Source organism: Poecilia mexicana, unplaced genomic scaffold (assembly GCF_051168715.1).
Source record: "Poecilia mexicana isolate PSO_F unplaced genomic scaffold, ASM5116871v1 scaffold_8, whole genome shotgun sequence".
NCBI lineage: Eukaryota > Metazoa > Chordata > Actinopteri > Cyprinodontiformes > Poeciliidae > Poecilia > Poecilia mexicana.
In genome coordinates this window covers 15131374-15157952 of record NW_028263377.1, presented here as the reverse complement: position 1 = coordinate 15157952, position 26579 = coordinate 15131374, and the positions used below count along the sequence as shown (strand labels likewise).

General features: G+C 38.1%; 3 protein-coding genes across 4 annotated transcripts in view; 1 reads left to right on the top strand and 2 right to left on the bottom strand.

Moving 5' to 3' along the window:
• cyth3b (cytohesin 3b) overlaps positions 1-4680 on the top strand; it is a 34234-nt gene extending 29554 nt beyond the window's left edge. The window contains exons 11-13 of the mRNA XM_015004368.2: positions 382-453; positions 566-720; positions 2327-4680. Coding sequence (XP_014859854.1) covers positions 382-453; positions 566-720; positions 2327-2399 — 300 coding nt within the window. The 3' untranslated portion in view covers positions 2400-4680. The remainder of the gene's footprint in view (positions 1-381; positions 454-565; positions 721-2326) is intronic.
• A 1969-nt stretch (positions 4681-6649) lies between these two features.
• cacng5b (calcium voltage-gated channel auxiliary subunit gamma 5b) lies at positions 6650-10169 on the bottom strand. The gene is made up of 5 exons (XM_015004370.2): positions 9974-10169; positions 8808-8894; positions 8298-8438; positions 8053-8198; positions 6650-7439 (listed from the first exon to the last, which is right to left on the bottom strand). The coding sequence occupies exons 1-5, from the start codon at positions 10167-10169 to the stop codon at positions 7179-7181; spliced, it is 831 nt and encodes a 276-aa protein (XP_014859856.1). The 3' UTR covers positions 6650-7178.
• A 3435-nt stretch (positions 10170-13604) lies between these two features.
• Positions 13605-26579, bottom strand: part of prkcab (protein kinase C, alpha, b) — a 105781-nt gene continuing 92806 nt past the window's right edge. For both annotated transcript variants that reach the window (XM_088008335.1, XM_088008336.1), the window contains 9 exons: positions 25672-25812; positions 25396-25569; positions 24876-24967; positions 24462-24524; positions 24132-24270; positions 22731-22811; positions 21685-21792; positions 19596-19736; positions 13605-17064 (listed from right to left, as the gene is read on the bottom strand). In XM_088008335.1, the coding sequence (XP_087864461.1) occupies positions 16900-17064; positions 19596-19736; positions 21685-21792; positions 22731-22811; positions 24132-24270; positions 24462-24524; positions 24876-24967; positions 25396-25569; positions 25672-25812 (1104 nt within the window). In that variant the 3' untranslated portion in view covers positions 13605-16899. The remainder of the gene's footprint in view (positions 17065-19595; positions 19737-21684; positions 21793-22730; positions 22812-24131; positions 24271-24461; positions 24525-24875; positions 24968-25395; positions 25570-25671; positions 25813-26579) is intronic.

Below are 26579 nucleotides of genomic sequence, written 5' to 3'. Positions count from 1 at the left end.
CACTCATTAATTGCTTGATATCACCCTATTGTACCAACAACATTTTTTTATAAGCGGCTGTATGTGCTGACTGCAGCATCAGCAACGTCCTCTCCGTACCCTGGTATTATCCTTCAGCTTACTATCATTATATCCTGTCCTCTGTCTGACTGCTGGAAATACGCATTATCCGCTTCAGCATCTGAGCCGTGAGGACACGTGGAGGACAGAACATGAGGTTGATTTCAAAGCTAGTGGACCATGTCAAACTCAATTTCCTCTTAACCTCAAAATTTCTTTTCCCCCCTTTTCAGTTTGTGAACTTTGAGTATTGATTCTTCATGAATTTTACTTTCTATTCACTTGCTTGCTTAATCTTGTCTCGATTTTGCCCTCCTAAAGGACAAAGAGCCTCGTGGGATCATCCCACTGGAGAACCTCAGCATCAGGGAAGTGGAGGAGCCCAGAAAACCTGTGAGTCTTTCCTCAGTAGAGACCACGATCTGTGTTTGCATGTCTGTCTCACAGTTACAGGACAATATTACTAGGCGAAAAGCGAATCATTTGCCCTTTTCTGTTCCACCAGAACTGCTTTGAGTTATACAACCCTAATCACAAAGGCCAGGTGATCAAAGCCTGCAAGACTGAGGCAGACGGACGTGTTGTCGAGGGCAACCATGTGGTCTACAGGATATCAGCGCCTACGCCTGAGGAGAAGGAGGAGTGGATTAAATCCATCAAGTAAGTTTCTTCCCGATAATATTGGTATAGTCTACCTTGAAAACATATTTGGTTTTTACACCAATAAATGTTGAGTTCATCGGCCGCTGTGGTTGTTGGGTTTGCTCGACTGAGTAAACAACGTTTTCTGTCAGAATTGTCATACATTAAAGAGCGATAAGATATGTGTCAACGTCTTTATGGTTTCATACGTGATAGACGTTTCGGTTTAATTGTCAGGTTTGAGCTTTTTCTGAGTTTGTGCTGCAAAATCCTTATCTTGTTTTATGAATGTTGAATTTCTCTGAGGATGGTTTGCATTTGATGCGTTTTTCAGCCATTTCATCTAGCACTAGGTGGGATCAAGAAAGGAAGATACAAGCTTTTTGCACTGTATTCCTTTCACTGTTTAGACAGGCAGTCATTGACCTAAATACTGACTGCTGTGTAATTGCTTCTACTGAAGATGGTGAAGTCAAAAGCAGTTTGCTCAGCCGAACAGAGCACCTTTTGTGCTGTAATATTCTGCAATTCCTCATCCACCGTGTACATACCATTACAGCCTATTCACTCTGGAAATGATGAAGGGATAAGTGACTTTGCGTGGCACATAGGGGGGAGCCAGCAGAGCAGCTCCGAACCGGGTTTGATGCATTCGCAGCCTCTGAGGGTAACGAGCCACGTCTTCACCAGAGGGGTCCACAAGACTCTGGTCCTGGGGAGATGAAAGGCTTTTTATGGAAATCATCATTATTATTTATTTTTTCCCAGTCTTCTAAGAAGATGTGATGGCAAGGGAAGCACACTCTGCTTGTCCTGAGTCACAAGCATTTAGATCCAGATTATGTTGAAACATTTAGTCAATTTCTTCAGCTTTGACATTTCCTTAGATGCATTGGGTTTCCAAGGACACAAATGGGTGGTGGTGACATTTGGTCAGGGTTGCCTTGCATGTGCTTGTTCCCTCCACAGTAAGAGTAATTGTTTCATTAGAAATGACAATAAACTTTATGAATCAGGGGCATGGTCATGGTTTGCAGCATGCTTGTTGGTGCTGTGGAGTTACAAAGGCTATCAGCGATAAGATCAGTGGGGGGTTTAGCCTCTTCTTGCTGCCGGTGCTAACAGGATTTAGCAGCCGTGAAACTGGGCTCCTCAGCAGAGCCCAACTGGCTTCCTGACTCACTCTTGTTTGACGCTGCCTTTCCGTCATCGCTCTTTATGGAAGAAAGAAAAGAAAAACCTCAGTAATCTTGAGCACAATTGTTTGCCCTCCAATGAGGCCAAAAAAATCTGCAGGGGAGCAAGAGGGAATGTGTGGGATTGTATGTTTTCCTGCGTTCCTGGCAGCGTTCTGGAAGAGGGAACTCTTAAGAGGTTCTTCCAAATTGGAGTAAGAAGAAAAAAGAAATAACTCTGGATGGGGAGGGAGCTCATCTTCTGAAACCATGGAAACCTAACTAGGTCACTGCGCAAACTTTTTTTATTTTTTTTCCCCCCCTTTTTATGATCTGGTTAAGGCAGGGGTCTGCATAAATGTGTCCCATTTCCATATCAAAGACGTTTGAGACCCTTCTCTCGTGTGGCGTTGTTTGTTTGATTGCTGTCCTTTCATTGGCTTCTCCAGGGCAAGCATTAGCAGGGACCCCTTCTACGACATGCTGGCCACCAGGAAGCGGCGCATCGCCAACAAGAAGTGAAGGGAGACAATCAAGTCAAGCTCCAAAGTGCTCCATCTTCCTCTCTCTTGGTTCACGAAGACACAAATGGCATGCCGCTAAGCTGGTTCACTTGGGAAACTGAAGACCCGAAGACAAACCTGGACACTCTATATGTGAGGGGAACATATAAATCTCTACTGTAATGTAGAAACCAGTTGAACCAGCCGGTTTGTGTCCTCTTCATCTCATTTACCACCCCCTACTCATATCAAAACATGTTTTAGTTGCCCCCTAAAGCACAACTGCCATGTTTCAGGTGCACATGCATGTATGTGGCTTATTATAAAGAACTATGTTTGTGTTTTGTATGTGTGTGCAGCAGTGTGCATGTTAAGTTTGTTTGCATACAGTGTGAAAGTATTTCCTCCACTGTGCTTTAAAATAAAAAAACAATAGTTGTTGAAGCTACAAACCAGAGTTCAGGTGGATGGCCATCAACACCGAGGTTAAAAGAATAAACAGGAGGAGGAAACAGATGGACGTTTTTAAGGGATGGAGGCTGAGTCGGTTCAGTCGAACCGCAGCTGGACCGCGGCGTCTTCTCATTCTGGTGCTGAGCTCGTCTCTCCTGGTGCCCTGCTCAGAGGAACCTCAAAAACAGTGTCAAAGAATAGACTATGTTCTTTTCTTTGGGAGCAGAGACTTGAAATGTGCATACTTTGTTATATTTTGATTTAGTAACGGTGCTTTTATACGAGACTTCAAAATGTAACCCTTTTAGACCTGAAGTCGCAATCCTTATTCCCCAATCAGACTTTTGGACACCAGCTTTTTGTTTTGAAAATGCAAGCTCTTCAGCTCTCATGTGCCATGTAAACGGCACCTTTGAAGATCCAACGCAACTGTGATTCAGTGACCCAATAATGACATTGCACATACTGACGGTTTGACTGAAGGTTTCAGAATGAAAGTGAAGCTTCGGAAATTAACGTCCGTCTGATTCGTTCAGCTAATTATAACCAAGATGGTGACTTCTGGGAGAAGTGATGTTTCTACTGTTGCTGGTTTTCACACAACATAAAACAAGAGTCCGTCAAAATAAGCACAGATACCTCGAAGGTACAATAGGACTCGATGTTCCACAAAATCTTGCATATTTCCTCAAATTGATCCCCGGATTTAAAAAATGACAGACTACATCATTCCAAGATCTGAAATAGTGCATAAGTAGCTTTATATGATTGGTTTCAAAACTGCTACAACCTTCTGTTATACTGTCCCTGTAGTCTACAAGCTTTATAATGAGATCCTAGAAAAGTATCACAGAGCTGCCCCTTTACCTATTCTACTTTGGCACTTCACTCGATTGCAGCACCTAAAATTTGCATTTAGCTTACTTGCCCCATGCTTTGAAGACAAATTATAATCAACAATACCTGGCATTAGCTGGTGCTAAAATATATCAAGAGATCTGATTCCTGGGGTATCTTAAGGATTATGATCTCAAAAGCGCTTTCATTTTCAGAAAGCCTTTTCGGTCTAAAAGAAAGGTTTGCTTTTCTCTCTGCAGCAGCCCAGTTGGTACCAGTCCAATTAAGCTCTTTCCAGCTTTTTAATTTTTATTTTATTTCTCTACTGCGTATGTTGGTGAAGGTTGGTGTATTGTTGTGATCCTGTTTGAATTTGATTCTTGCTTGCTTTTGTGTTCCTCTTTAAGATTTTCTACTTAAAAACCAGCTATAATTTTTTTGTATTTATTTTTATTCGTGAAATGATTTTATTTTTACTTCCTGTAAATCTTAAATAACGTATGCCTAAGTTATGTATGTGTATATATATTGTATAGGTTTTAGTGTCTTTGTTGTAGTATGCACACTAACATTTTTGCATCTTGCTAAAGTTTGGGATCTTCTTGGCAAAAGCCTTAAACAATCATTTGATTAAAAAAAAAAAAAGACTGATGGAAGTAATGAAGAGAATCTAGGTCGACTGTGACAAAGCTGTTTAAAAGCCATGACTAATGAGAAAAAGATTGTTATATTTATAAAAATGGAAAAGATTATAGTGAATATGATGTTTCATGTAATGGATGATGATTATATAGTTGATAAAGATGTCAAAAAACACCAATAGTTTTGTATGTGATTGTAAAATAAAAATGTAGGCCTTGTGAAATAAGGGCATAATTTTATCTTCTGCAGCCCTATGTGGGCATGTGGTCGCATTAATTTTTATATTCTCTGTAAGAGCTGTTTGGTCACGTTGTACATTACGTGTATCCACATAAAGTATACATAAAGCTTGGGATATTCATTATTGACGCTCGTCTTGACCTACTTCTTTGCATAAATGAACTTTAAGTCACGTTGCAGAAAGGTATTAATTACTTTTCAAGTGCAGAGAAAGACAGTTTTGCAACGTGGCTGACTAAAGGCAACCAAGGTAAGCAAACAGGAAGCAGAACAGGATACGTTGGGAAAAACCGGTTGTGTTTCTGCAAAAACACTTATTGGGCAGGACATGGAACACTGGTGCCCCCTACAGGCGCTTTCCTTAAAATTACAATTTGAAAACTGTTCAGTTAAATTGGCAAAGAATGATCAACTTATAGTGTTGCACAAGGTTTACTTCACTATACAGAAATAGTTTTACAGTACAACATATCTTGTTCTTTCACAATATAGAATAAAAGATGACAATGGAAGCTATTCATATAGTCTCTAAGATAAATTTAGCTTCCCAATCAAACAAAAACAGACCCTTCCGTGACTTCAACTCTATTGCTTTTCACGAGTTTTGTCCATTGTCTGGAAACGGTGTGAATTTGCACACATTTTTCAGACCTGGATATCTGGAGAAAGGACATGTCTGTTACTATCATGTGTCCAATTCACTGAAATGGTGCACAAATCCGCAGATTATCCATCCATAGAAATAAACTGAATTAAAATTGATAGATTAGCACATCTATCCATCCATATTTTTTATGTTATTTTTGTTAAAGGCTCACTGCTATAAAAAAGAAGATATATATATATATTTTTTTTTCCTTCAACAATTGACTGGAAAGGACTGAGAAAAAAAACAAAAAGGAACACAGAGAACAATCAGATTCAACCAAAATCACAATTTAGCCTCTTAAGATGATAATTTCTGTCTCTTGCAAAAACTGTGGCATGATTATGCAAAAAGTTATATTTTTCACAATTTCTGCTATTCTTATGATACCGCCTCTTCGTGCTGAGCAGTGAAAATGTGAATTGTAGAGGATCACAGTTTCCACAGTCAGAGATCCTGAATGATTCCCTAATCAAACCATTTCAGAGTTGAAGTTTAGGTCTGTGATAAAAACTAATTTGTAAAAATAGGACTTCCCCCCCCCTTTTTTTTTGCCCAAAAAGTTGTTAACTAAGTGTTCATGGAATGAACTCACTCTAAAACAATGTCAAATGTGTAACCTAGTGGCTGAAGTGTAAATTACACATGTTAATTCTCAATAATATAGACCACTGCATGCTGTTGTCCTAAAATCATTTATTACCTAGGTGATTTAGTGTGCTACACACTTTTATCACAAAAATAGTTATACCATGGACAATACTCAATAATTAACATCTATTCTTGTTCTGATTTCTAACATCTGTTATCAAAATGCTTAATCTATACAAAACAGACATCTATAATTTGCCAGGGCATAATATCATTGTTTCTTGTTTGAAATGGGGGGCAATACTTGACCTTACCAATAACACCACACAAAAAACCCTAGTAATTTATTTTAATATACCACACATTTTTCTGATACAGAATGTAATTTGATTGCAGAATCAAATAAAAACTACAGATGTGACAGAAACTAGAACGATCAAATTTAACACAAATTTTAGGATAAAAAAACATATGCATGTCTCCAGGACAAAGATCATTTTCCCTAACGGAAAAACGGAAAATAAATGCTAATATTCTGCATTAACTGGATGCTATGGTGTCGTGATACATGTTTTTAGAGCTAACCGTAGCTAACTCCTTGAACAATAGCATTCTAAAATACAAAGTACATAGTCGTTTGTAAAGGAATTAACTCTCAAACCTCTCCACATATCGTCACCTTACAATGTCAAGATTTATTATGTTTTATTGAGTTTTGCATTGTGGACCAAAGAAGGTCATTCTTTGAAGTGGAAGGAAAAAATATGGTCATCAGACACCTTAGATTCTCAATGGTGTTTGAGTAGCCAAGAGAGAAGAGTCATCTGGTTTTCTTCTCATCTGATTGTCCTCAACATCGGTCACTAGATTGAGTTTTTAATTAATGTTTCAACCAGCTAATGATTTTAGATGTATATATAACAACAAATGCAGGTTGTAGCAGGTTCTTTCATGGGATAATTGCATTAATTTCCACAACTGAAACTAAAAATTGTACTAATGATATATTTAGATTTATTTTTCTTGTCATTAAGTTGGAAACTGTGCTTTTTTCCAATTCGTTTTCCGCAAATGTCAACACCTCATTAAAGTTGGAAAGTTATGTTTTTCCTAATTGTAAAACCTAAAAATAGAAAAAAAATTGTGGCTCTTTAAATTAATTTACTATATTCAGTAAGATTTTTCAGCATTCAAGTTACAAACACACTGTGACTATTTACAAAGAAATCTTTTCTTCCTAATAGGAATTAACTCAACTCAAGTCTTGTGACCAAACAGCACTCACTTATTTGGAGGGTCTCTTTTCAACATAATGAAACTTCTTTGTTTCACTTTGCTATCTGATTCTTTAAGAGATTGCTCAGTGACCTTTTATCGACCTCTGTTGACTCAGCAAGGTGAGGATGACACCTGGTCATAGTCCGGACATTTGAGGAGAGCGGGGTAGCTGGCGCTCATCTGCAGTGACGCTTCGCTCGAAATGTCAGAGGGGCTTCGTCCACGCGACCAGGACTCTGGATGGAGGAACTGACCGGAGTGGTCGGAGCAGTTGCTGAGCCGAGGCCGATAGAAATTGGGGCGGCGAGCCTGGTAGATCTCCTCTGCTGTGTAGCGCTTCATGAACAGGTAGACAGACATGACTCCCGCACTCTGCAGTGGGAGAGAAGAAATTATTTGAAATAGCTTGTGGAAATAATGTAGTGTAAATACTATATAAATTCAATCAATTTGAAGCGTGGAGGTATTTAAAACATGAACCAGGGCAGGGAAACACTGTAGCACTACAGTTCCTCATTGTGACCAGCAGAGGTCACTCTACCCATTGACCACATCTTTTTAGCAGGAGTTGTTTTAAAGTGGTGGAGAGAGAAGATTAAGATCGAAAAAACGGATAAAATGTAGTTATTTTAATGGTCCATTACATTTTCCTGAGTAATTAACTTACTGAATATTTACAAAGTGCCAAAAATAGGCACAATGAAATAAATAGGTCAACAAGTCAAGTGTTGTATTTTAAAATGGGAAATACATCCATTGGAAAAATAAATAAAAAAATTCAATGATATTTTCAAAGATAATTAATCAAAATGTGGAAATAATTAACTGAAAGTTGAATTTAACATGTTTAAAACACAATTGCTCATTTCAGTTTTCATTAAAAAAATTGTCTGCATTTAATACAGCCGTACAAGGAACCAATAGTATGTTACTTTTACCACAGCTCAAATGGTGCAAAGCAAAGATCTTGCAGTCATTTTTGTACCTCAGTGAGCAGGAAGGAGAGGGCAGCGAAGGCGAAAGACCAGCCATACTTGTAGGAGAAGTAGGCCTCACTGCTCTTTGTTCTGTTCAGCATCTCATCATTTATGCTGGAGATGTACAACACCAGACCCACCACTAGAGCCAGCCCTGAAACATAGAGAATCGTTTCGTGAACATGGTCAGGAAATAAGAAAAAAAAAAAAAAAAACTTCAAAAACTTAAGACAAATAATCAAGATCTGTGTACCAGAAAGGATGAAGAAGATTCCTGAGACAAACGCCAGGATGGTGCGGTGAGGACGCACGTGTCCAATGTTGTTGAGGACAAAACCGATGAACATGAAGAAGAGGCTGACCAGAGGGAATGGAGTCGCTGAGCGGATCATCTCTGAGAAGACGAAGCAGAGAAAAGAAGTTGTAGGGCATTGTTTTCGTTCATGTTGATGTGGAGATAAGTTACTTCTTTACTGGATTGAACTTGTAAACACTTTTTCCTGACATTTTGTCCTCAGCTGCACTGAAGGACTCGTGACGTTGACTGTGTGTGATAAGTATTCTGGAGAGAAACAGGCAGGAACTCAAGGTTTCTGATGACTCATTTGTCAGAAGGCTTTCAGATCAGGTATTTCTGAATGGACATGCATTAGAGAACAACAAGCTCTCATCACAGAACAATACTCCAGCTGGTTGCACAAGTGCCTTGAACAACACCAGAAGGATGCATTTGCCTTCAGCTTAGGTTTTCTTTTTCACTCACTGAGTACATTTCCTGTGGACTCCGACGTCAGCTGGAGACTCGTTGGCATCATGTACTCGATGGTGAAGCAGCGGCCGGATTCCTCACCTGAGAAAAGAGGATGATAAGCAAAGTAGAAAACAGAAGATGAGCTCTGATTTGCACTGTTTCGCTAGAAATCTTAAAATCAAGTGAAGCAGTTTTATATTTAAAAACAGGAAAATGTTAAAATGCTGCAAGGAAATGAGTTGATTTCTAAAATTTTGATTGTCTTTATAGTGAATTTATTTTGTTTACTGAGGGAATTATGCTGTGGTGATCCATACAATTTCAAATCACCTGCATTCAACCTGAATAATATTTAGCTGAATGTTTTCACTTTGTACATCATTATGCTGCCACTGCCATGTTTGACACTTGCTGCTGTGTCTTTAGGTTAAAAAGCCTCCATTTGACTCTTCCAAGCATTCTTCTACATGTTGTGAAAAATAATTGTATCTTTTTGTCGTCTTTTTTGAGCATAAAACGTCTCTCTACAAGGCATTTTGATTCTCTATGTGAGTATCATGGAGTTTAATCCTTACTAATTTCTTTTAGGCATGATATTTTTTGTCAAATGATTGACAATGATTGGTAATTTTACTTTTTTTTTTAATTATTTTTTACAACTGATAATACATCCTCCATCTGCTCTTAGTTACTGCAAAGCTCTCCTTTAGCTGTGGATAAGAAATTGATTCTCAGTCTGCCTTCAGTGCATTTTTATTTTTGCAGAAGTGTGGATTTACACGGCATTAGGTGGAGAGAGAGGATGTGATGCAACTCAGTCGACGTAACACAGAGTCCAGCTGGAAACATCCTGTCTGCTGCACAGCGGCGTGGCATCGCTCTCTTGAAGCTCGTTGTTTATGTGTAACACGGCGCATCACTGAAATCGCCTCCTCTTACAGCGTGTGACTGAAACCGGACTCAGACGCTCCCAGCCGCTGTGATTGTCAATTAAACGACTGTCGAAGCTGCGGCGGAGTGACGACGCGTCGGTGTGACACGATCGGTTACGAGGCGAACATCTTTCAAAGTGAGAGCGTGAAATCCGTTTTCCACCAACCCTGATTAGCAGACGGCTCGCTGTCAAAACTCATCACAAATCTCTGCATCACCCCTTTAAGCATGTTAATGTTACCAACCAGCCAGAAAGCAGACCCTCCAGAGACCTGAGTGCAGCGACGTCTTGATGTCAGCCGTCTGGTTCACAGCCATGATGACTCCCTCCTCCAGGTAGAGCCAGTAATCTGTGCTCACCGCCACTCCCAGCAGCCCCAGGCCGCTGATTGCAAAGACGCTGCTGAGTAAAGTCAGAGCCTTCCTGCTGCACGCACTCATGGTTTCCAGAAGATGCTTGTTAAAATAATAATAATAATAATAATAATAATAATAATAATAATAATATAATAATAACTGGGTCCTGGAGTCTTCCTGGAGGGAAGGAAGGAAAGAAGGTGTTTAAGTGATGAGAAGAATGTTAGAAATATGTTGAAAATTAAAAGGGCGAAATCCATCGGTGGAAGTCTAAATTTAACTTTTTTTTTTTTTTAGAATAAATTCCAAATAATTTAATATTGGTCATATAAATGCATACAATAAATAAAATACTTGTTTTCATACATGAAAACCCCCCCAGAAAAACAGCAATTCTGATAAAATCTTACATATGCGTTCAAAAAAAAAAATTACGCAGTCTCATTCATTCAGAGTTTTAGATGTGTCTGCAAGTGTTGAGCTCTGTGAACTCATCTGAGCAAAAAGCGGTGAAAATTTGGAGCAGGAAAGATGACAGACAACTGACTTAAAGGTGAAGATGAAAATCTCTATGAGCGCCAAGTCTCAAAGCAATCTCATCGAAACGTTGCAGGGTTAAATCAATAAAACTTAATGTTCATTTTAGATCTGTTTTCAGTCATGTGCCAGAGAGCAGACCTCTGCCATATCTATTCTCCTTTTTAAATTCTCTTCATGTCCTGCCTAACTCCAGGCAACCTGCCATGAAAGAAAGAATAAAGTGGAAGCCATTTATGAAGCCTTTTGAGCCTCCAGACTAAAAGACCTGAAATACGTTGCAGACTATGAATACAAATGCTCGCATTGTTTAAAATCCACTCCTCGTTTTTGACATTTGCAGGCACTGAGTAGAAGCCAGTCGCTCACAGACACAATCAGTCTGCAGATATGGGTGAAGAATTGCACAGTAAGACGTCATCTGGAGAGGAAAAGTGGTAATTTAGACCTCCCACTGGGACACATACGAATGTGGGCTGATTTGCAAAGGCACAGAGTATCAGAGGGCAGTGCAAATCGACAAAGGACTTTTAAACATGCACTTCCTAAACCTTAACTTTGTTTATTTCAAAACAGCCTGAAGACATTCATCTATCAACTTGAGATATTAGCATCTCAAAAGTTGATGATTTTTTTTTTTTCCTAAATGAAGCAGCTCTTTAAAGTTATGTGGATTTAGCGTCCCAACCTCCGGTTGTTATGCATCATCACAAGCAAACAAGACAGCTGATTAAAGTCCTGCACCACCTGGGTGCCAGCTGGGAACGCTGTGATCACCAACTCAGTCAGATCAGCCAGACTAGGAAGCTTTTTACCTCTTTATTCGGCAGAAATAAGTTATTTTATCTCAAAATGAATGCAAAATAGGCTTAGAAAATATAAAAAATTAAAACAATGGGATAAAATGCATTAAATGTTTTATTGATGTACTTATGAATCGTTTCTTCAGCTGTTTGTAAGTGATGAGTGTGTTATCTACAGCTAACGCACTGCCAATGATTAACCATCAAATTTAGCTGTGAACAATTATTGACACCTCCTGTAAAGCAGTGTAAACAGATTAAAAGAGAGTTCAAATTTAAAACAGCTGCAAAAAATTCAATACAAAAAAAATGTAAGCATAAATTTGCTTTACATTGAGTGTTTTTTTTTATTTATTTTTTTTTTTTTACATAAAAACACATCTCCAACTGAGAAATAATTGTTTATACAAAGAAAAAACCTACTGGTGCCACACTTATTGGCACCCTTAACAGTTCTGGCAAAGTAAATGTGACTGAAACCTTCATTATATAAAAAAGTTATATATTACAAGTATCATTCTCTCCTTGGAAATTGCAAAAGGAAAATGCATACTTGTGCATACGTGTTAGACGTAGCCATAATTAAAAAGTTTAAAAAACACAACTCAAGGGGACACGAAAGGATGGACGAGGATTCATCTTTATCTTGATAGCACACACACAGAGCAGGATGAAATGGAAGGTAAAAAAAATTCTTAGTATGCATCATTAGTTATCAATTACAAGTTAAAAAGATGTGAGGAATGCCAAGAAAACGTCTCTCTGTTCAGCCATCAGGAACGTGAGCGTGTGGAGTTGGCTGGAATGAGGCGTTTTGGTCAGATGGGACCTGGATTGAAATTTTTGGGCCACATATATTTCAGCTGGACTTGAAAACCAAACACTGAGCTTGTTTCAAAGTATGGTGGAGGATGTGTGATACTCTGGGCGTGTTTCTCATCCCTGTAATTCATAAAAAATGTATTTAATAATTTTGAAATACTAAATAATAATCAGGTAAATTCTTGCTATTCACCAAGAACGGATCATCATTAGATGATTCAACAGAATAAGGAGCTACAATGACCAAATGATGCAGAAATTTCCCCAAATGTCTTTATATTAAAAGGGTAGACATTACAAGAAATTCAGAGAGATGATGTTGCAGCACTAAAATATATATTAAAAATTCTCTGACATATTCTTTTGCTCATTATTGTGGCATTTAGCAAATAGAAATAAATTTGGTACTTCTAGAAGACCTAAAATTATAGAAGTTTGTTTTGATTTAACAGTTTTTTTTTTTTTTTGCAAGTGTTTAAGTTAATTTAGAAACAAATTCTAAAGTAGTTACTTGAAATTCAGGTCCTCCAGGCTGGACAGTACAACAGGAATGAAACAGCCAACTTAACAAGAATGTCTGACGAGTTCAAGGTGAAAACCGTCAAAATACCCAAATACGTCCAAAAGCATGTGACGTTTTTCACAATGACTACAGTGTTCAGTTTTCTCCTACCTGTTTGTAAAAAGCGTTAACCACAAAATCTTGCAGCTCAAGGTTAAAAAAAAAAAGTCCTGATGGAAGAATAATGAGGTAAATTCAGCACTGATCAATAAAATCCACCAGAGAACAGGGAAATGACGGAGACGATGAAGCGGCGAGTCGATGCTACAGTCCAACGGGTGAGTGAAAGACAGAGAGAGAGAGAGAGAGAGAGAGAGAGAGAGAGAGAGAGAGAGAGAGAGAGAGAGAGAGAGAGAGCTACTTGGTCCTGCTCTGCTGTCTGATTTCTGTTGCTCATTGTGCGAAAACTCACACACAGAGAGAGAGAGAGAGACTCAGCAGCTGCAACTTCAAATGACTTTGAGCATCACTATCAAACTCCTAGAGGAATTCCTAGATTTTAGGTAAAGGCTTTGTTTTATGTAAAGATGACCTGACTCCAAATGAATCTTGATTAAATTATGAAAAAATGACTGTAAATGCAGCGCTCACCTGAGCTTCCAGGCTGATGTCAAAACCTAAAGATGGACTTCATGCTGCTTTGTTTTTTCACACCACCCAACCCATAAAATATCTGGTTATTTTAAGATCAGAGAAAACAAATGTAGCTTTTGAAAGTTGGTTCTTTTTGCTGTTTTGCATAAGTCGAGAATCAAACACATTTGAGCAGTAATACCACACAAGGAAAACAATCAATAAGACATTATGATGTATATTTTTATATATATATATATATATATATATTTCATACTTTATTTATACACAGTATCCGTCATACCACAGAAGAACAGAGGGACAAGAAGAATCAGGTTACAAAGCAGGAACACTGAGGGGAAACATACAAACTGCTCTGTAGCTCTAAATGTAACCTGCAGTAATTCTTTACCCACATAACAGATTGAAAAAGGTTTTTCTCCAATCCAACATAGTTTCTCAATATGAGACATGTAAACGTTCAAGTTTCTTTTAAAAGATTTAATTTTGGTCCAGATACATACAGTGCCTTGAAACAGTATTGAACTTTTGTTGCTTCGCAACCCCAAACTTCAATTTATTACATTGTGAAGTCATATAAAGACCAAGGTCATCAACTCATGTTCTCAAAAGCTGTTGTCCTGCAGCTTTTAGTTGCATCCTTGGTTTGGAGCTCCAGTTTGTAACATTTATGAGAACGTTTTATTTTATTTTTTTTACACATTTATTAAAACTGACAATTTGTCGTCAGAGAAGTTTATAGTATAGACAGATAATCTGTGAAAAGAATAAAAAATAAAGCCCTTCTACTACCTTCAGAGATATAAACATGAGGCCGACTGATTTTTGTAGATCACTGTAGCTCAGGAAAAAGGCAGAGAATCTATCTGTCCCATACGATACTGTATTAGAGAGGCAGTTTTAACAAATGTGTAAAAAACTATTTTTTTTAAAATAATATTTACATATTGTAGCTTTAATACACGTGAATGAAATGGTTGAATTTCCTGCTCTGGATATCATCTAGTTCTGAGAAGTTTGTTTGATTCAGATGTGTTGAAGCATCTAAAAGCTACAGAACAGAAACTCTTGAGGATCTAACATGTCCGCGACAGACCAACATAACATAGTGTGTAAAATAGTGAAGCGAAAGGAAATACCAGGCAAGAAAAACCTTTATCAGACACTGGAGGAGCTGCAGGGTTATGCAGCTCAGGTGGAAAAAATCTGACAGCCACTCTACACTCTGCCTTTAAAGGAAAGTGACAAGAAATACGTTGTTGTTGAAAGAAAGACTTTGGAAGTCCCATTTAAAGATTATTACACAAACAGGACTCATGCTGGGCACCGTAAACACAGGCTAACCCCTGGCGGTGGCAGCATCATGACGTGGAGATAGTTTTCTTTGGCAGAAACTGGAAGGCAGGTCAAAGTTGATGTGCAGATGAATATAATACAAAACAACTGGATATAAACCTGTTAGAGGCTTCAAAAGACTCAACCGTGGCACAGAGAATGACTTTCCAACAAGACATGACCCAGTCAAAGTCCAGGGGTAAATTCAACTCAGAATCTGCAGCGAGACAATTTGACGTTAAAAGGTGATTTCAGTCTAATCTAACGAAGCGTGAGCGAAGCTGGTAGACAAACACCCTGAAAAGATCGAAAAATGCGCCATTTTTACCTTACAGTTATGGATTGGTGTGTGTTACTCTGCCATGTAAAATCTCAGTAAAATACATTGAAGTTTGCTCGTTGTACAGAAATGAAATGTGGGAAAAAAAAGTCAAGGTGTCTGATTACAAGTCACTGTACGAAGTGCAAACTCAGACAGCATGCTGGGATTTAATTCATGGGTTTTGAGTTGTGCGAGAATCTAAAAATGGCAGCTTTTTGAAGATTTTCCATTAGAAGTTAGTATCTCTCAGCGGCAAAGCGGACAAATTAAGTGTGCTGAATACATGAACATGTGCTTGGCACCAGAGAACACAAACAGCCACGTCAAACAATTCGCATTTCTTACACTGCTCAAAATCGTGATATTTCAGCCAAACAGATTAGGCTACATGACAGAGAAAGAGGAGAGATATGACAACAACAAACAAACAAAAAAGAAAATTACACATTGCTGGCTGGTTTTCTCATTCTTCACGACATCACGGTCTCTACATCATGCAGGGGCCTTTTTTCATGCTCGGATCAGGCCTCGCCTCACGCATGCACACAATATAAATATAAAGACATGACACGTTTCGGCCACAGGGCGCTCCAGAATCGTTGCACCGTTACGGCTCGGTTTGGGATTCAGTTCGTCTACAGAGGGTGTTGACCCTGTCAGGACCAAGGCAAGAGGGGCATTCGATCGCTCCACGCACGGGTAGTGCTGCATATTCTCTATATGACACTGAGTAGTAGAAAACAGCGGATAAATACTTGGTATACATACGTGTAAGACAGGGTTTGCTGATACCAAAGCTACCAAAGAATCAGCCAAACGTCATATAGATCCGTTTCCAGGACTAATCTAAACATAGAAATGTTCAAACCGTCTATGGTAGTAAAAGCACATTCATTTTGTTGTATAAAATCGGCAAGTAACATCTCTTCTTGAACATATTTACACGGGGAAAAAAAACGACGACGACAATAAAAATAACATTGGGGTCGGACCTCTTTGAACGCAAAAGTCAAACACAAAACCTTTATCCCAATAAGAAACTTTTAATCCGAGTAAACATGTATATTGTTGAATTTTATACCAGTATACTAAACTTTACAGTAATACAAGACGTGTACTGCATCCTAGACCCTACAGCTCATACAGAGTCAGAAAATAAGCATGCGACAGAGATCTGCTTTGTGCATATGAAAATAGCATCTCGCTAACTCAAATTTTTTTCCGAACGACACTTGCCCACTGCAGCTAACACCTGCTGTGCTGAAAAGACCAGGATGAATTGCAACATTAAAACACGGTCTGTCCAAATCGAGTCAGATATACTGTAGTAACACGCTCTACAAAACGACAAATACAAACGGCCTCTTGTTGAGACGTTTTAGTGAGTCGACAGGATAAGGAAAGGCCAAAGGTGGAAAAAAAAAAAAAAAAAAAGCAATAGAAATGTATTTTCATCTCTACTTTGGCACTCGTGTAACAGTGTACTAACTCTTTTCTCAGTGTAGAAATGTAACAAACATGTAGATAAAGTTCAGGCAGAACGGGGGCCAGGGGGAGGTGTGATGCTTCAGTCTTTTTGTGCATTGCGGGGATTGTACCTTTAACACCAAAAGAGATAGTAACTGATACCGAGACACATTCGTTCACAAGATAAAAGGCTGCAGGTCTGCAGAAAACCACAGCTGGGAGTCTGGAAACACGGAGTTGGACTAAGTAATGCACCACAGGACGGAGAGTTGGAAATCAGTGCCAGTTCCCTTAAATTGCATGATTCTCAGATGCAGAAACTAGAGGACAAACTGAGTCGGTTGGCCATGGGACGCTTTAGATGTTTCCTCCTCATACCACGCTGTGCAGAGACGGATGGATAAACTGAGGGTTGATGAAGGAGAAGCCAGCGAACTCGCTCTGGTCGATGTTGGCGATGACCAGCTGGTCTGGAGGGGTCAGTACGGGCTGCGTGCGCGTGAAGAACTTGTCGAAGTTTTCCGCTCCCTTTCCACACTGCAAGAGATGAGAAGATAGAGCAGAGAGAGGAGTGTTATGTCAAACATCCTAAAGTTTTCTGCTTTAGAGGGGTTCTCAATGGACCCACAGGGAGGGTGAAATTTCAATGTTCAACAAGTCAAAAGCTGCAATGAGGAAGACCCAACAATGGACATTATTTAGCAGGCACTATTTAAAAAAAAAAAAAAAAAAAAAAAAAATATATATATATATATATATATATATATATATATATATATTTTTTTTTTTTTTCTTTATTCTGTCCACTTTCTGTATTCTGAATGACAATGAAGTTTGTCTAAGTTCAAGTCAGTGTAGAAAACCCTCCAGATGTAATTACAACATATTTACTCAGTGGGAGGCTGACTGCAAATGCACAACACACTTATACACACACTTTTTTTTTTATTTCTGGAAAACTACCTCACAATTGCACAATAATTTTTCTTGGGCAATCCCTATAAAACACATTGAAGGTGGTAGTATAACAAAATATGAAAAAGTTCAAATGGGCCTGACCACTTTTTGCAAAGCATTGCATGCTCTTTTATACAATGAAATACAGATGATACACACAGAAAAAAAACAATAATTTCAGCACTTCTTCTTTGCAATGCATCTACTCAGGAGACACCAGGAGACACATTAGCTTTCCAGATATTTTCAGCTGCTCCATAATTTAACACAAGCAGAGCCTTAAAGGCTCAGATGGATCAGTTTGCTGTCCCTTCAGACCAATTTATGTCACAGCACACGATCTCACAAATGTAATAAGCCACACAGAGCAGCTCTAATAGAACCACCTGCTTTTAGAAGTGTTTTCCTCTCCTTATGTGTGGCATCCAGTGTGCAGTTTTGTGTTTATTTGGTGTGGAAGTAAAGGGCAACTCTGCTATTTTTAACCATCAGTGGAAATGCTTCAGACTTCCTGGGTGCTGAGGGGATGAAGGATGGGGCGGTCAGCAAGCAGAAAATGAGAAGTTTCTATCACAGGATGTGGTTTAGGAAGTGCAAGCAGGCGCTAACTGCTGAATTTTCAACCTTCAGCTTCTCTGGGTGAATATAAAATATTACAGTTTAGCAAGATAAACAAATAAATGCATAAAAAAAAACAGAATATACACTCAGATTCCTGCATTCTCACTAAGGAGCCGTGTTTGCACGAAGCAGTTTCCTCCAGGAAATTATTTAAATTATTCAGCAGCGATTTAAAATGACACACATCACACTCTGTGTGTGGCAGAAAATCGCTACGCAGGATGCTTTCTGCACATTTTTCGACCGCCGACATCTTTTTCAGAAACCAGCGAAACAAAAGTTACAAAGTATTTGAATACTTAGAGACTGACAATCCTGCTGATAAGGATGTAGTGAAAACCTGGTTGCTCAGATGTCCAATTCAAATCAAAAGACCAGAAATGTATCAAATAATTATTTTGATCCTATGAAATCAGGCAGTAAAAACATGGTGGTCAATAAAAATTTAGCTTTTAATAAAACAAAAAAACAAACTATTCTTAGTATGTATGCAGCTGCCTGGAAAGCTGAAATTGTGAATAATTTACATTAGAGGACTCAAAGGAGATGATGGAGTGTTTTCTGAGTCATTTTCTCATTTCCTAACGTAATCAGAATGTAGCAATTAAGAGCAACTGAAGTGGTGAATGCAATGTCTGAAAAACTGCAAATAAATATCCTGCTAACATAATACAGTCTAGGAAAATCAAACTAAGTTTTGAATTAAGACATTCAATAATCCTATGGAAAAGGAAATCAAAGGGAAAGTTTTTGGTCACTGTGAGGAAATGTTTTATATCTACAGTACTTTGTTGGCATTTCCTGTAGATGAGTAAAATGCCTTACAATATTCACTGGACTGGAGCAGCATAATGTCAAACTGAACACAATTATTAACGCCTCCAGTTATTCCTCTATTACAACGGTGTCGAAGCAGCACTGCAGCTAAAGGTGGCATTTGGTTTACGAAAGTCTCCATAACAACAAATAGATGGCATCTAAATGGCAACTGGTTGTTTCGGGGTGGTGCCAGAAATGTATTTCCGTCCTACCATTACCAAGTTTTTAGTTTTCCAAACTGTAAACCAGTCAAAAGAAAAACTTAACCTTCTTGCATCACTATTTCAGTCTGTAAATCTAGGTCTTATTGAAAACTTGAACACTGGATGATCTAAAAAAAATTATTTAATGGAAAATTGTAAAAAAATAAATAAAAAAATCCCTTTCTGAGCCACCAACATGTGTTTAATATCACATAATAAAGCATGGCGTTGGCTGCGTCATGGCTTGAGTTCACAAAACAATTCTGCACCAGAGAAAATGATGAATGAATTTATTCAAATCAATTGGCTCTCAAATATCTGGAAATTACTACCAAATAACTTTACAGACCTCAAAATTGTTGTTACGTCATTGTGTCCCCAAAGAAATGCTGCCGCTAGACTCTGAAGCATGTTCTTGGGATTACTGGCATTTGATCTTGTGCTCAGACAAACATCCACTTTACTCACCACTTTGGGTTTAAAAGGCGGCTGGATCTCTCGGTTTGCGAGGCGTTCCCAGTCGATGCGTCTGAAGAAGGCTTGCTCTCTGATGTCCCGCTCGCCCTCCATGCTGCAGCCGAGACGCTTTGACGGATGCTTCGTCATCAGCTGAGGAGAAATCAAATGAGAAATGGCAGCTGAGACAACTCCAGCTTGGTGGTTTAAAAAAAATAAAATAAACAACTAAATGACAAAGCTGAAGAAAAAAAAAGGAGAGTAAACTAAGGTATTTTAGCGAAACTGGCAGCAAATGTATTATTACACAAAGGAGATTCAATCACCTTCAATTTCCACCATGAATGATTCTTTGCTAATAAATAGTGAATCACACAATAGCAGGAGGGAAATCTGTTTTGTCAGCCGTTCTCGTGTTATGAAACATTTTTTGTGTGACAGGCTAGAGGATATAAAAACATAATAAATGAGGCTGTGATGCGTTAATAGAAAATGCTATCAGTCTGCAGCCAAATCACTAAAAACCAAACACTCTCTAGTTTGTAAATTAACTCTAAAAGCTAATTTCCTTGTCAGTAAATAACCACAATACATAAATCAACACCACACAGCTGCTGCGTGGCATTGAAATGAAAGCACAACCCAGATGTAAGGTGAACACATAAATGCAGGGATATTTTTGAATGCCTTGGGAGTTTGTGACCCGGCAGCAGCAGCAGCAACAGGGCAAAACAACTTCCAGTAATAGAGCCGACTTCTGAGCCACAGGGAAAAAGATATCAGATAATATTAATATATAATCTACAGCACTAAGCTGTCATTAACATACTGACAAATGTTGTTTCTTTTTTCATGCAGAGCGAAAAATCAAATCATAGTTTTAGTTTGATGGAAGAAACTGCTTCTGGTTTTCAACTTTGGAGAGTTTTGCAGTCGAAATATAGTTTCTAAAGAAAGAGAACAAAAAATGGCTCAATGGCTATGTGGCAAGTCAAATGAAGACTAAGATCATTTAAAAATAAATAAATACTTTTTAGATCAGCAAGCAGATCTATTGCGCAATCTTCTACGTTTTGCAACCTTATAAATCTGTGTTTCCATTGAGACAGGTTTTTTTTTAATCAAAAAAGTATTTTAATGTCTATTAAAGTGATTGATAGGGACACGTAGACCAGCACCTAATGCCCTGCTATGTTTGATATAAAAAATATGAGAACCCACTGAAAGATGACAACAGAAAAAGTTGATGTAAGGTGCAGACCCATGTTGACGAATATATTTCTGCTGAAGCAACATTAAAGGGTAAGAGATGAGCACACAGTATATCTTTGCTTTATTTTCTAATTTCTCCTCTCGAATTTTGCCAAAATGGAGTGAACTGCAAGAATACTTGGTATTCTGAGTCATTATCTTATATTCATAAAACAAATAAGAAAAATTGTCTTATATTTGTAATATAAGTGCTGTTTCATCTTGTTTTTTATTATTATACAATGCATATAATAATAAAAAAAAAAGTTGATACAGCATTTGTGATTATTTCTGCGTTTTGAGCAGAATTTCGCTCCGCAGCCAATGAAAAATGTATGGACGTGTGAATCCCCTTGATGATTACGTAACTTCTCCCGAGCCAGCCGTTTTCAGGTTGGCGCTGAAAATTACCTGTCAAAGCAAAATGTCCGCTGTCACACAGAAAACTGGCTCATGAAAGCTGCAAAGCTTCTGTTATTATGTTCTCAGTTTCTTTGGCTTCCAGATGTATGATGAACGGCGACAACTGAGCTTATCGAAACAGTGCTCCTCCCTGTTGAATGTCGAAACTGTTTTCAAGCAGACCCGACTCTGCTGTTGTCACCAAGCGATTAAAACACGAGCCTTTCTGCAGTGCCACAGGACAAGACCTGTTACACAATCACAACCTACCGCCACTATTTCAAGGTGACAGTGTGGCACATTCAGGGGAGGTCGATAATTGGATTTAAAATTGCTGTCTGTGTCTTTTTTTTTTTTTTTTTTTTTATCAGATTAAACAAAGTTGCACCAGGAACATTTTGGAAAACTGCGCATCTTTCTTCTCACTGGATTTATTCCTTCTCCTTACCCCTTTGCAGATGGACACCGCTTCTTTAGACATGGACTTTGGGTAGGACACGTTGTGCTCCATGATGGACTGGAAGAGCTCGTCCTCGTCTTCGCCATCAAACGGTGGCTAGAAACGTACAGAAGCAGAAAAGTGTTAGAGAGCTCAGGCAGAAGCTGCAATGACGACAATTTACGGCTTGTTATGTGCATCACTCCGAGGCGACAACGTCTGCAGACGAAGGTGACGCTGCTGTCAAAGTGTCTGAAGCTCTGCAGAGAACAGTGACATTTTTTAGCGTATCTTGAAAATAAAAGGGAACAGGAAATTATGTCACTACTGACTTTAGATGGATAGTTATGTAAATAAGAATATCTGTCAAATTTTTGTTGCTTCAAACTATTATTATCATTGTATTTAAAAAGCATCTCCCATTTTAGACATTAAGCAGAGTAGAAGCTTATTTCTCTATAACTGTGATGATAAAATAACATGATGACGGATTTAAATGAGTGCCAGTTTATTTTTAATCCTGAAATATAACTTGCTTTGTTTGCAAGTCGATTTTTGAAAGATAAGATATTTTATTTTAATATTTTATACTAATTTTGATTTGTATAAAATTTGAATAAAGGCAGGAAAGTCTGGGAAGGGATAAATTAAAATCTAGATAATTTCAAAGGAAGCATTTATCTAAGTCTGAATAAATTTACTCTTTTCCCATTTATTAAAAAAAATACTTTTTCTATCCCAGGACAGCTTTGATGTATGAGCTCTCTTCAGTGCCTCTGGTGGTAGAAAGGGGAACAACACAAACTGTGATGAGCGTTCACATATATTGTATAATCTACAATTTTGTGAAAAGGGCAGAGGGGCAGTTTCAAATTGTTTCTTTTGACTACAAAAATCTGATCAATAGATAAAATTTACATATTTTTAAATTAAAATAAGAGCAGGAAAACCAAAGGGAAATTCTTTGATTATTTCATTGTGGTTATTTACCAAGTTTTAAGATCCTGGTGCAAATCCTTTGCAAAGAGGCAGTGAAGAGTGAAACAATGTGTTACCTGCCCTGCCAACATCTCATACAGGAGAACTCCATAAGCCCACCAGTCCACCGATTTTCCATAAGGCTGGTAAGCTATTATCTAAGACAAAAAGAGACAAAACATTCATTTACTTACAAGTACAATAACTTATGTCTTCATTCTTACTTTGCTGAAAAGCAAGTAAAGAGTAGAGTCGTACGAGATCTACACTAAAGTTACTGAAGAAAAATAGTGAACAAAAGCCATTTTGATTACCCCCAATCTCACCAAACTAAATCAGCCCCCACTAAACAGCTATTTTAAGCTGCCATGACAAAGGCACTTTCTCCTAACATCCAATTTGCCATCCCACCACACCTCCCTCCCACACACGCTCCACACACAGACATAATAATGGCACAGTTGCACAAGCAAAGAGCTAAATCACAGCTGCGTTTCATTTAAATGCACAAATGCAGCATTTTCAGCAGCTTCCAAATGGCTCATAAATTATAACTTTTTTTTCAAAAGCTTCCTGTGCACAAAAATCCTGAACTACGGCTGTGCATTCGGCTGTATCAGGGGATAAAATCTAACAATTTATGGAAGATATGTACAGTTTTACATCACCATGAATGTGCAGATGGGCTTGAAAAATCCAGTACAGAAAAACCTTAATGAAGCAACTGAGGCTGCAATATGCAAGATACAAACACATCCTTATGTGTTTAAGAGACGGGGGATTTAAACATCATTATCACAATGCATTCCTTGCAATTATGATAAAAAAACAGTGTGGAAAAAAATCCTCACATCCTGTTGGGTAAACAGCTTTCACAGCAAAAAAGTCAGAGACTCACAAACACGAAAGCTGCTCCAAATTAAAACTGACTCTAGTTACATCCATTAGTTATCATACTACTAAAGAGGACAGAGTAATTGGATTCAACCATATTTTCAAATTTATTACTTTTAATTGATGCTCTCTGGGAATTAAAATCAGAAAAACTAGCTCAAACAGGAAAAGCAACAATCTCACTACTGCAAACGTTTGTGTTTGTCAAACAACCCAACTGATTTTAGAAGTACGACAAAAAATAATCACGTCATAACAAGAAATGATATGATGATAATCCATTCCTGATGTGCACATAAAATGAACGTAGTTTTTGTAAATACATTTGCAACCATTTGATGCAGCCAGGTAAATTAAGTACGCGACACAAACTGATTCAATTATTTTAAAAAATATATTTTTTTATTTGATAGAAAGAAATTTCTGTCAAATAAAAATTAGTAATTTCTGCAGTAATCGGTAAAAAAGAGTTTCTGGTGTTTATCAGACACGTTTTCCAAATTTAATGAGGTAAAATTAAAATGACTTAAAATAAAATACAGTTTGGTTATTTAATCTTTGTTTTTCCTCATCAGACGTCTGACCTCCGGTGCGATGTAGTCCGGGGTGCCGCAGAAGGTGCGTGTCGACATCCCTTCATACATGTTCTCTTTGCACATGCCAAAGTCCGCTATCTTGATGTGGCCTTCGCAGTCCAGCATCACATTGTCCAACTTCAGATCCCTGCAGCACAAACAGCTTTGTGAGAATTCAAATCACTCTCCAGGTTATACCCTCATCTTTTTACTTTCTTTCTCTTGCTGCCTTTCCTTTAAAGTCTTGTTCTTCTATATTCTCTCAAGCTACGATTAATGTAAGAGGTCCTTTAATTCAGTCTGAATAACCACAGATGCATGAAACACCCAGAAACTCACCTGTATATGATTCCCTTTCGATGCAAGAAAAACAAGCCGACTGCTATCTCGGCTGCATAAAACCTGCAAAATAATAATGCAAATTGTAACAGACATTTTAGCACATATACTGATAAACTTAATATGCTAAGAAAGCAGGTCAGCTGAATCTAATAAAGAAGCAGGTATCAATGTTTATCAGCAAAATTCTGTGAATTTAGCGAGACATTGGGAGCAATTACAGAAGATCTTTTTTTTTTTTTTCTATTTCTTTGTTTAAATTGTGCATACACATACAAAGAAATAATGAGGGTTTCAATGTTTGAGCTTAACTGCACAGCACCAGTCTGAGGTGTTGACATTACACACTGAAGCTGCCTGTAGAATAATACCTCCATTTTCAAACCATGTGCATATTTCAGAGCGAGGCCTTACACTGCCTGAGGCTCCTTAAACTTTCCCATACGCTGGATATGATACATGAGATCCCCTCCGTTAATGTATTCCATCACAAAGTAGAGTCGGTCCTGCAATAAAAACAGCAGGTTATTTTCCAGAGTGCAGACGGACAGATGCACAGTAGATAATGTCACCTAAGCTTAAGAAATATGTCATATCCTCCTTGTAAAGCAACATTTCATGACTGCAGTTTTTATTTAAAAAGCTTAGAGTGAGGCTGCGTCTGCACAGACGTCACTACTTTTTCGCTCTCAATTTTCCCTGCAGGGATGCTGAGCAAAGAAATTGGCATCCCTGAATTGTTAGCACAAATACAAAAGTAATAATAACAGTTACAGTCAGAGGAAGTGAAATTGCTTTGGAAGAACAATGGGTCCCCTTTAAGTAAGGAGCTTTTTTTTTTGTCTGTATGAACAAGCCGTCAGTGCAGGAAGTGGGCATTATTAACTATGACGACAGCAGAAGGCTGAAGAGTTTTTTTTTGTTTTGTACCCACCACAGTCTGAAAGCAAGAGTGCAGCTGAGTGAGGAAGGGGGGTTTGTCTCTTAGCGCCAACACCCTCTTCTCCACCATCGTACATTCGACGTCGTCATCCTGGATCACGACGTCTTTCTTTAGGATCTTTATGGCGTACAGCTCCTCTGTTGATTTCATCTCTGCCAACATTACCTGCATTTGACAAAGACGCCACACTCGAGAGGATTAAGAAAAACGCTAAACTTTATTCAAAGTGTTGCTGTTGCTTCTTAAACGAAACGCATAAAGTCGCACCTTTCCGAAGCTGCCTTTTCCCAGCAGAGCCAGAAAGTTGAAGTCGCTGAGCCGGACCCGGTCCATGTTACCTGAGGGCAGACTGAACCGCCGGTGGTCTGTTGGTGTGATCACTTTCTTACCGTGGCCCAGCTTGGCTTTCTGTCATGTACAATGAACACACAAAATAATTTCCATGAAGTTCCCTAACATGTGGATGCTTTAGTCGAATACATTATCATTTTCCAGAAGAAATAAGACGATAACTCTGAGTTTCCACATTTTTGTGCGTGACAAACAGTCGGTGCAGGACGCATGCATATCAACGATTAAGTCCGATCAAGTTGCTACACAGCGGTCCATTTGGGATGGAAACAATACTTAAATTTATTCAGCAGCTAAAAAAAGTTTCATGATCTGGTAAGATTATTATTTTTAAAACTACATTAAACAAAATTTTGACTGAAATAAATTAACTGAAAATCATACAAAAACTTTATAGCTACAAATGAATAAAACGTATTACAGTTATTGACATTTCCATTAAACCATGAAATAATTAATAAAATACAAACTCATACACAGAACTTACTTACAAAATCTAATGATCAAAAGTATTGTTTTCAAAATAGGCCTGTTTGTGGACAAAAATATGAGCCTAAAATTATTTTTCTTGCAAATTGCCTTTGCATTATTGGGAAACAACCCCACTTACTTCTCCTGCAAATCATACTTTACCTCCAATATTGTCGCATTATGCCCACATTTCATCTTGTGTCATTGCCATAAGCATTGACCTTAATATTTTAAATGTCCCACTTCTAAACTTTCTAGCTCTCCTTCCTTCCTTCCTTTTGTTTGTGTTTTCCACCTCATTAGAAATGTGGAAACCTCTTCAAAACTGCATATTTAGGATGACTGTTCAGATG